At 52.5% G+C, this 10,668-nt stretch overlaps 1 protein-coding gene and 1 long non-coding RNA gene across 2 annotated transcripts in view; one reads left to right on the forward strand and one right to left on the reverse strand.

Moving 5' to 3' along the window:
* Positions 1-5,165, forward strand: part of LOC115948404 (glutamine-rich protein 2-like) — a 6,100-nt gene extending 935 nt beyond the window's left edge. Inside the window, exons 4-17 of the mRNA XM_031060773.1 lie at positions 299-401; positions 489-592; positions 715-806; positions 968-1,076; positions 1,236-1,403; positions 1,650-1,772; positions 1,979-2,041; positions 2,387-2,551; positions 2,711-2,829; positions 3,474-3,539; positions 3,830-3,931; positions 4,372-4,468; positions 4,637-4,709; positions 4,974-5,165. Of these exons, the coding sequence (XP_030916633.1) occupies positions 299-401; positions 489-592; positions 715-806; positions 968-1,076; positions 1,236-1,403; positions 1,650-1,772; positions 1,979-2,041; positions 2,387-2,551; positions 2,711-2,829; positions 3,474-3,539; positions 3,830-3,931; positions 4,372-4,468; positions 4,637-4,709; positions 4,974-5,023 (1,434 nt within the window). The 3' untranslated portion in view covers positions 5,024-5,165. The remainder of the gene's footprint in view (positions 1-298; positions 402-488; positions 593-714; positions 807-967; positions 1,077-1,235; positions 1,404-1,649; positions 1,773-1,978; positions 2,042-2,386; positions 2,552-2,710; positions 2,830-3,473; positions 3,540-3,829; positions 3,932-4,371; positions 4,469-4,636; positions 4,710-4,973) is intronic.
* A 3,532-nt stretch (positions 5,166-8,697) lies between these two features.
* LOC115948401 lies at positions 8,698-10,657 on the reverse strand. Its single transcript, XR_004082221.1, has 4 exons — positions 10,523-10,657; positions 10,406-10,428; positions 9,615-9,662; positions 8,698-8,806 (listed from the first exon to the last, which is right to left on the reverse strand). It is a non-coding gene; the product is annotated as an uncharacterized LOC115948401 (long non-coding RNA).
* Between the last annotated feature and the right edge of the window lie 11 nt (positions 10,658-10,668).

The raw sequence follows: 10,668 nt of genomic DNA on the forward strand, positions 1-10,668 counted from the left end.
AGTGGGAAGGGTGTCCTGTGAGGGAAGCATGGAAACTCAGCCTTGCCCACTAGGAGGCCCCCACCTCTGCCTGCAGATCAACCTGGCAGTAGAGGTCACTGCCTGCCTCAGCCAAAGGGTTGCTGAGGCATTTTGAACTAAACAGCCCTAAAAAAGGGAAAATGTGGAAAGAAAGAAGGTAAAGATCTACCTGTACTTGGCAGCCACAGCCCACCCAGGGTCTCTCTGGCTTGGGCACAAGCTCAGTTGTGGATGCTTCGGGGTCCTGATTGTAGTTCCTCTTCTCACTCCACTCCAGGGGAACCTCCAGGATGCTGCTGGCCAGCCACTGGTCCTCCACGGCCAGCCTGCCCCTGTCAAGCCCCACACTTCAGACATGGACAAGCTGGGGCAGAGCCCTGGTATGCAGAGCACCCCCCCTGGGACGTAGACAGAGACCCCCAGTGCCCAAAGTGGCACCACTGTGACACAGCCTGGTTTCCAAGCAGGCCTTCCAACTATGGAGAGCATCCTCAGTGACCTATCTGAGCTCCAGGGCCAGATGTCCTCCCTGCAGAACCTGGCCAGAGACCTGCAGGGTGAGAAGGAGAAGGTAAGCCCATATCAGTCCCTAAGGGGGCAGCAAGAATGCCAGGGGGAGTTGGCAGAGAGGAGTCAGGCAAAGGAGACCATGGGGTCTCCATGCTCTGACTCTGCCACTACCACCCTTCCCAGGTCAGACGGCTGCAGGATGCCCTTGGAAAGCTGGGTGGGACTGTAGCCGAGTGCGACGTGGATGGCACCAAGGAGATCCCCCTAGAGCTGGAGTAAGAGGATGGGGAGAGGATTTTGTATCCTATGGGGCTGCAGGGGAGCCGGGAGGTATGGAGTGTGGCAATCCAGGAGCATCAGATTTGGGGAGCAAAGCTCACCTCCCAGGTGGCCTTGTGGAGGTTCAGCCTGCCTGTGCCCTCATCTTGTTGGCTAGGCCTGCACTGCAGGAGATTAAGCAGGAGCAGAAGGAGCTGAGACAGGAACAGAATATTACCAAGGCCATACTGCAGCAGATGGTTACAGATGACCAGCTTCAGGATCAGGTGAGGTTTGGAGGCAGCACTCCAACTGTTGTCTTGAATGGCAGGCTGCTCCTTGTGGGGTTCCTGGCCACATTCCCTGCCTGGTCAGGGCCATCTGGGCACCAGGTTCTGCTGGCTGCCTCCATTCTATCTCAAAATCTATTCCTTCCCTTTCTGCAGCTGAATGAGCTGAGGGCAATGATGGGGACTGGGAAGCAGCAGCAGGGAGAGTCACACACAGACAACAAGCTTGTGAGGAAGCTCCTACACCGCTGTGAAAGGCTCCAGCAGCAGGTGGACTCACTGGTGCCACAGCAGGTGCAGAGGTCACTGCCAGAGAAGACCCAGGTGGGCAGCTGGCAACATGGAGGGCTGTATCAGGACACTCTGTCTGTGCTCACTGTAATGTAGAGCAGCCCCTTGCTACCCCCCAGCTTGGTTTGGACAGGTCGGCAGTATGGCAGGAAATTAAAGCCTTGATACAAATGTCCAGCTGGCACTGAGTGCGCATAGCCAAGTAACCCAGATCTGTCCTTGAGGGCAGTCAGATACCCCTTGCATGACACTATCTTGTCATCTTTCTCCCTGGAGCAGGAGGAGGAGCTGCTAAAGAGCATCCAGGCCACTGTTGTGCGTGTGGAAGGGGACTGCGAGCAGCTCAGCTATGTCACAGGGAGCCTCCGGGATGACCATTGCCAGCATCAGAGAGATATCGAGGTTGGTGGCTTGACCCCCAGAGGGTCAAAGTATCCCCCAGGCACACCAAGGCTGGTCTGATCACACAGAGGTCTGATCCCCTGCCCAGCTGCTCGCAAGCCCTTTGTTGGTTCAAATGGCCTTTCCCAAAGAGCAGGGAGCCCTGGCTGGCCAGAACACAGCTCTGACCCTGCTGTGGTGTCATGAGATACTTTTTGCATTGGAAGGCTCTGTTCCGGTCCCTGGAGGGTCTTGAGAAGAAAGCAGACAAGGAGGACCTGTTGCTGCTGGTATGGTCTTGAGAGGTCCATCTTCAGCCCAAGGGATCTTGGGCAGGGTGACAAATGCACTTTGCCCTTTGGACACAAAATGGCAAACTGGCTGGATGGGGAAGGGGGAGGGTGTGAGTACTTCTAGACTGGCAGCAGATCTCTTCCCAGGTCCCTCTGTCCATCTCTTTAAGTCCCTTTGACCCCATGGGGGTATTGGGGTTAGCAGGCCACACAGCCCTGAAAAGGGCACGATGGCCCCACAGGAATGTTTCTGCCTCTATCCCTAACACACTGAGGCTGGCCCTGCCTCTTGTACCTCTGCCCTGTCCCCACTGCTCTCCTTCTTTCCTTCCTCCCCGCTAGAAAGTGGACAAAGCTGCCCTGGGCAGCAAAGTCAGTTGCGCCCATTTTGATGAAACCATGGAGCATCTGGAGGAGAGGATGCGGGAGCTGCTGAGGGGGGTGCTAGGTCAGGAGCAGCGCTGGCAGGAGGCCCAGCAGCGGGTCAGTGATGCCCTGGACTCCAAGGTGAGGAGTGCCTTATCCCCATGGTACAAAACTGGCTCCATGGGGGCCTTGCAGCCTGAGGCAGCCTCCCTCTCAGGTTTCCCAGTCTGCTGGCTTTTCCCTGTGGACTACCATGTTCCATCCTGGAGCAGCTGGTTAAGACTATGCATCTGTCCACAGCTGGATCGCCTGGAGCTTGGGCCTTTCCAGAAGCAGCTAGAGGATAACTGGGCAAAGATCATCAAGGATCTCAAGGATGAGTTGACGGTAGAGATTGACAACGCTGCTGGAATGAAGAAGTGAGTGCAGTGGGATGGTACTGGCTTTGGCAACAGCACTGGCCTCGTTTCTTCCTGTATGGTACCCTGGCATCACAACAATGTAGCCAACAAACTACAGAGATGTTGACAAAGCAGCTGCACCTTCTCCACCCATCAGTTATCAGGTTCCCCTCATCAAAGGAGGCACAAGAATGGGCATCTGCAAAATGAAGCTGTGCAAACCAGAACTGGGGTGGGTGCAGAGGTTCAAGGATGGAGAACAGAGGGTTGTTTGCCTGGGCAAGGGTGCAACATATGGTGCCACAGGCCTCAGTCATGACCTGCCCACCTTGGCAAGATGCAGGGGAGTTGTGAGCACTGACAAGGCGATGACACCAGGGGAAGAGCTGGTTTGGATGGCAGTGTAGGTGCCTGCCCCCTTCCCATCATATCCCTGCCTGCTCTGGGCAGCTATGGGCCACAGACAGTTCAGCAGTTCCAGTGCTGCCAAGGCAAGCACTTGTCCCCTTGGGTGGGAAGAAAACCAGGCTCAACATGCCACAGCTCCCCGTGCAAACATTGAGGCTCCCTGCCTGTGTGCCTGGCACCTGTTGCTGCCTGTGAGTTGCTGGCTGTGTGCACTGCAGCCCTGTCAGGAGCTCACTCAGCCCCTTCTCCCTTAGGCAGCTGCTGGTCCCTTTCAAGTGCCTGTCCTGCGACCGGCAGCTCAACATGCAGGTGCCTGGCCCGTGAGTAGCGCCCAGCACTGGTATACTGGGGGGCTGTGTGGGTGGGACAGGGATGGGTGTGGTTGTGCCCTGCTGTCTCAGGCACAGGGGTTAGACTCTGCTGAGGGGTCTGCTGAGCCCCCTCTGAAGCCATGTCTTTCAGATGTGGAGTTCCCTCCAGGAACACCTCCCTGAGGGCAGCAGGCAGAGTGGTGCTGTGGGGTACAAGTCTATGGGTTTTGGTGCTCTGCCCCAAGCTGGGGTGGCTTATTTGTCCCTTGTCACCCACCCATGGCTCCTGCCCTCCCCAGGCACATTGAGACACTGCCACTGATTCCATCGCTGCCCTGCAGCCACGCTCCACACCCCTCTACCAGCGCCACAGAGGAGCAAGCACAACAGCACGGTCGCAGGTAGGGGACATGGGGAACCATCACTGGCCTCTGGTATGCTGGACAGTCCTGCCTTGGCAAGGGAGATCTCTGCCCTGAATGGGGGGCAGAGGGGGCCAGGGGCCTGGGCAGGGCAGGGTAGGGTAGAGGAGCAGAGGGTCAGCTGTACTTGCCCCAGGTGTCCGGGCTTTTAAAGCCCCTACTGCACTGCTCAAGCCCTGGTCTCAGTGGCACTGAAGCCAGATATTATCAGTTGTATCTGGTCTCAGCCTGACCTCAGGCTTGGTGGGGACTCAGCGCACTGGGACAGGCATGGGTTTCCTGCAGCAATTGTTGGGGAGTCAGCAAGGACACGTGTCAGTAGGGAGCACCCTCTGCTCCCCTCTCTGGCACAGTGGGATGAAGCTCAGGGTACCACAGTGCTGGACAATGAGCATCTATCTCCATGCTCCATCCCTCAGGAAGCTGGTCAATAGCAAGTTCCTCAAGTCGCAGAGCTGCAAGGGTCAGGACACATCCAGTGCACCACTCAAGGATGTCCTACACCTTTCCAAAAAGGTAGGGATGGTGAAGGGAAGAACATCAGGGAGGAACAAGGCTGGGAGAGAGATGCTGAGCATCTGAAAGCCACCCTACCTCAGTTTCCTCCAGGAGAGATGGGTGGGGAGTGTTGCTTGTATGCGGAATTGAGCCGCACATTGCAGCCAGCCATTCTCTCCTTCCCAGCCTAGCGTGACTGAGCTGCTGAGCACAGATGACTGCATGGATGAGGTGGAAAAGAAGGCACAGGATAAACTGGGTATGGCCTGTCAGGGCACCCGTGCTGGGGGGAGAGAGCACCAGCTGTTTGCTGGTGATGGGTGGGCTCTGTCTGCACACCTGGGCAGGTGCCAGGAGGGTCTTGGGTGTGTTCAAGATGGAGTGCAGTGTGGAGATGGCCTGGCCAGTGTGGGAAAACAGCCCATATGTTGGAGGGCAGGGGCCAGTACCCTGTCCCTGAGGGTCTCCGGCCATGCAGATGCCCCTGGGCTTCAAGGCGCTTACCTCTGTCCTTCATCCCCAGGCCCCACCACCTTAGAAGAGGACCAGCCAGATTCAGATGTCAAACACTGATCCCGGGCACTGCAAATCCAGTCCCCCTGGATGGAACCAGTAGCCAGGCAGGTAGATGTGACTGGATGCTCGGAACCCTGCATGAAATACAGGGCCAGGACAGCTGCCCAAAGGGATTTCTTTTCAAGTTAATAAAAATATTTTGACCTGCTGTGTTTGAGATATTCTAAGCAAGACTGATTTCAAAACTAACCTCTCGCTTCAGAGCTGCTACCCTAAAGCTGGACAGGTGCCACAGGGAAGGCGAAGTTTTGGTGGGGACAGGAGCAGTAGAGTTTGGGGTGAGGCCCCAGACTGGGTCATGTGGGTATGTGGGGGGTGTCCCTGAGACAGGTGGAGGGGCTGGGGTTGCCCCAACCCATGGGCTGTGGGGGTGCAAAAGGTGTAGCCCCCCCACCCATGCTGCTGATGCCCCTGAACTGAGCTTTGGTGAGGCTGCAGCAGCACCACACATCTTGCGGGAACTTGAGATAAGCCCAAGAAGCACTGCTCCCTCTCCCACATCAGGCTCAGGGCAGGATTTAATATCATCATCATCATCATCATCATCCATGATTTACACTTTGGGTGAGGAGTGAACTGGAGTACCTCCCTATGGCCTGGAAACCAGTGCACCTTCCTGACTCCTCCCAGGACACTGCATTTACAGGATTAATCTGGTCTTTACAGTGGGCTTGGACCTGCTTTGAACTATCAGTGTCCTCCTGCTTCTTGGCATCATTATTTTATATCACACCAGCAGTCACATCAATCACTGCTGGTCAAACAATCTTTATACTGGTGCCAGTATGAAGTTCGTTCTTCCCCTGGGCTGGCTGTTGAGGCTAGACGTGAGTTGTGAACTCTGGCCCTGACCCAGCAAAAGTGTGCAGGGGGAGCAGAGGGTCATGGAGCTGGGTACGGGCCCACCTCATTGTGGGTATGCCACCCACCCCTCACCTGCAACAACACTGCATGTCATCTGCATGCCTCAGAGCTCCCTGACCCCCCTGGGTCCCCAGCCAGTCACAGAGGTCCCTTTCCCGCTAAGTCTCAACCCCCATCCTAGATGTCTTTGTTCTCATAGATCAGTTTCTCCCTGAATATCCTCACCTCTGGCTGTCCCCATTCCCTGGAGGGTCCCACCTGGAGCAACACTGCAGTGTGGCTCAAAACCACCTAGTTTAAGACACCAGTTCCAGGTTATGAGTGACACAATAAATCACTGAGCTCAACCAGTTTATTTAAAGACAAAGTTCAGTTCATACTTTTTTTTGGAGTTTGGTGAGTTTTTGTGTGGAGGATTTGCGTGAGCAGCAAAGCACAGCTGGCTCACTGTAGCTCCAGGGGGAAGTTCCTCTATGTGGGAAATTCAAGTCTAAAGCACGGGTCCATACAGAGTGACAATTTTACAGAATAGAAGGCAAAAACTAAAAATTAGCCAAAATTCAGATCTTTTTTGCTCAACGCAGCTATCAGCTCTATTCATGTTGCTGAGGCCCCATAATGCACTATAGTGTTTCATCCTATGTTAAAAAAGGGCCCTTTTAGCTTAAATAAACCCTCAGATGTAGCTTTTTGGAGGGGATTTTGAGCAATGAAGGGACTTGGAGGGGGAAACATCCTGCTTTGCTTCATTCTGGGGAGAAAAAGCCTCTTCTCAGAGCAGGAGAAATTATAAAATGTAAAAAATTAAATGAAATTATCAAATTTTATCCCAACAAACTGGGTAGGAAAAGGGGAAAAGGCCCCTGGAAGGGGGGGACTGGGCAAACTGGCAAACTGGTCACACATGAAAAACTTAAGCCTTCCTTCACCCTCAAGCAGCATATAGGTTAATTCTGGAAGGGTTTAGGGATATTTCTGGAGCTGTTTCTTCCCCATGTCCACTGCTAGTGCTGAAAACAAGTCTTATTTTCACTTAAAAGGCAAGTCTTCTCAAAAACAAAGGGGTTGGGGGTTTATCAACCCCCAGCAAAAAAAAAGGGGTTGGGGAGCACTTTCTCCTCAAGGCAGCAGTGCAGAGCCCACCATTTCTTTAAGAAGTTTCTCTCTAATTTGGGGATTTCTTCTCTGTGGGCATTGTTTCGAGGTAGAAAATCCCCATCTCCCACTGTGCTAGTTGCTCCCTTGGGGAGAAGGCCCATAATGGAGCAAATATACCCAAAACCGGAGGATTAAAAACACAGACCCCCCCCCCGGTTGCCCTGGAGCTGTATTTTCTGCCTTCTGGATGTAACAAGATGCTGATTTTAACAATTGCCTTTTGATCTCTATTTTTATAAGCACCCATCAACACCAAAAAATTATTAACAGTTGATAAAAAGTTAAACAGTTGTAAACCCATCCCCAAAATCCACCTCTTTCCACTTACAATGGACCTCAGTGAGGAGCAGGAGAAGATTAACACCCCCACCATCATGGAGGGCCTGCAGTCCTCACTCAGATTTGCCCCTCCATGCCTGCTGCACTTCCCTTGGGTGCACGGTTCCCAGCCGGTCTGATCCTGAGGAGTCAGTGGAAGAGGAGCAGCATGGAGAGAAGCAGGAGGCAGTGGCTAAAACTCTGCCCAGGAATGTTTATCCTCAAGCCCCAAATCCCTGCAAAATGCACCTTAGGCTCCACCTTTGTGGAAAAAACTTTGACTCCTGTGGGGAAAAAAAACCTTCAGGTATTCCCCACAGCCTCTTTCATGGGCTGGTATGAGGTGTGCCTGCCACTCAGGAGGGTTTTGGGGTCCAAGGGTCCATGTGGCAGAGCTGCAAGGTGCATCTGCTGGCTCTGCTCAAGGAGTGGGGGCTGTGCACCCTCCACAGCCAACCATCTGCCCCTCCCATCTGCTGACAGGATGCTGTTGAGCTGCCCTTGAGCAAAGAGAGGCTGATTTCCTTGCCACCCCAATGCCAGAGAGCCAGCTGCAGGGCTATTGAGTTACACAAAAAGGCAGGGGGTTTTGGGTTTTTTTGTATGGACTTTCAAATTAAATATACATAAATATTTTCAGACAAAAAGTGGATGGAGTGTTGCAAGCTCATCTGTTGGAGCAGGATGCTGCAAATAAGTGCTTTGCTTTACAAATCACTGGACCTTGTCTTTCAAGGAAAGACCAACTTCACCATGAGCCAAACAGGGAAAAAACTAATTATAAAACTGAGCAGGGCTGTAATGTGGGTTTAGCTGTGACCTGTGTTTTGTCAGGGCCCTTGTCTAAAATTCAGGTCCCAAATATAAAAGTTGCTGCCTTTCCTGGTAGTTTCTCCTCTTCCTCAGACCAAGCTGGACTGTATGTGGATGGGGAGGCAATTCTGGCAGCAAAGGAGTGACTGGGACTGCAAGAGGCAGAGACCTGCCCAGTCCTGTCTGGGCTTGCTGATAACAGCACTTTATTCCATGGCTGAACCCTAGCAACAACCTTCTGCTGCTTCAAGATACCAGTTCATTTAGTTTTGTTCCCCTTCCATCCACTTGCAGGCAGTGAAATGGGGGATGAAATTCTGTCTGTGACCTCTCTCCCTGCTTACATCCTGGCAGTGAATACAAAACCCTGAAAAGGCCCAATCCTGAGTGATCCTCAGAGATATGAAACATGGTTTTAACCCACTTCCCCTAAATTCTCTGCAAATCCTAAGCAGAAAAATTTCCACTTGCAAAACCTTATTATGAGACATCTAGCAGCACAAGCAAAGCCCATTTTCTTCTTCCAGATGAGTTTTTGAAGAGCTTTTAGGGACATTCTCCCTGTTTCTCTGGTCCATGCTTCCACTGACAAACAGCTGAGGAACTGAAAATACCTCTGTTCTCCCACTGAGAAGCAAAAGAGTGAAATATGATTGTTAAATGAGATGTTATAAGGAAAATTAAATGGGTCTGGGGGAAGAGTGGGGCTGTTTGTTGTTGAGTGGAGTGTTTGCTGGGGTGGTGGAAGTGTTTGCCCTTGCAAGGTTCTTAGTAGATTTTTGGGGAAATCAGGGACAGAGTGTGAGCAAAGCTGGCCCCTTGCCCAGACAGAGCAGTGGCCAGAGTCATTCCCCTGTGAAAGTGGGTGGGGGAAAGGCAAAGACTTCAGTCCGACTATCAGCATCATGGAAAGCCACCCGCCCGCCAGCGTAATCCGCAGCCACCTCAATGCGTTGGACAGTGTGGCTGTGGGGCAGAGACATGGGCTGGGACACGTGAAAGCCTGCAGCTGCCCCAGCACTGCCCCACGGCCCAAACCCCACATTTGGGGCTGAGACCAAAGCAGCCCTTATGGGACACAAATTCCCAAGCCACCCCCAGTGCCTAGTCGGGACCGCGACAAACCTTCATGGCCCAGCAGTGACAGTTCCCCACAAGGTCCTGCTGACCCAAAACACAGCAGAGAGACTCAAAACTCTCCATTCCTGAGAGCAGAGGAGCTGGGGGTGATTCATGATGGCCTGCAGTCCGGCCATCCAATGACACCAGGATTTGGGGTGAGCTGTGGCTGGGTCCAGGGTCATGGTTGCTGGCAGGGACAGGGATGTTCAGGAGCCTCTATGCATTGGAATCACCTCCAAAAATTGCACCAGAGCATCAGCTCCAGGCACTGAACCCAAATGGGAGTCCAGTAAGTCCCTGAAGCCAGACTCACCTCTCTGGTACCCCTCTGAGTCTTCCTCCAGAAAGCACTCCAAGATGTCTGGAAATAGAAGACAACCCCAAAGATTTTTACCTCTGGATCTTGCCCTGGGCCTTCCCCATATCCACCCTGCTGCACAGAGAAGGCAAGACCACCAGAGGTGGGCGACACAACGCCCTTCATCAGGGCATCACCTCTCTCCACACATAATTAGTGTCCTAATTTGGGTGCTAATTAAGCATCAACAGCATTCTGCACCTCCCACCTTCAGTCTTCTATCCCTTAAGGCTAATCAGGAATAAATTCCTGATTTTCTTTTAAATAAATGAGCATCTGTGATGCTTTCACTTTCCAGCCAAATCTGCCTTCCCATTTTTGCTTAATTAATTCCATTTTTTCCCAGTTTTTACCCTCTGAGCACCTTTAAAATGTCACTGCCTCTGCCAGCATGTTGGTTTTTCAACTAAAATCCTCAAGCTGTTTCCAGCTTTGACATCAACAGCAGTGATGGCTGTACCTTCCTCTCTGTGCACCTCAAGAGGAGTAAATTGGGGTGTTTGATGCCAAATTTCCTTTCCCCATTGCTAGAAAACCACTGGGACATCTTTACTCACCTGGGCGAAGATCCCACACTTGCAAGATATGATGGAAGATTCCCCCATCATCACCAAGTTTGGGATTAACTATCAACCCCCTCCAGCTCCAAAGCAAAAATCCCAGAGGAAAAGAACACAGGGAGAGAAGAAGATCCGAAAAAATGGAGGGCTTGGGGCTAAAACTGGTGATGTTTTTGGCTCCAATACCTGTTCAAGGTGGTTCAGACATCCTGGAGAGGAAGGGAGAAAGATGCTTAGGGCTGCTTTCCTGTAAATAAAAGCAAAAAGGGGGGGAACAGATTCTGGGGCTAAGTTTTGTCTCACCCATAGCAGGTCACCATCTGGTTGCTGGCACTTGGCCTGGAGCTCTGCATGGCATTGCTGGATCCATGACATCTCAACAGCTTCACCATGTTGCTGTTCCTCCAACCTCCATCACAGGCGATGGAACCAGGAAAGAAACTGTGATT

The sequence above is a fragment of the Geospiza fortis genome, unplaced genomic scaffold (genome assembly GCF_000277835.1).
Source record: "Geospiza fortis unplaced genomic scaffold, GeoFor_1.0 scaffold491, whole genome shotgun sequence".
In the NCBI taxonomy this organism is placed as follows: Eukaryota; Metazoa; Chordata; class Aves; order Passeriformes; family Thraupidae; genus Geospiza; species Geospiza fortis.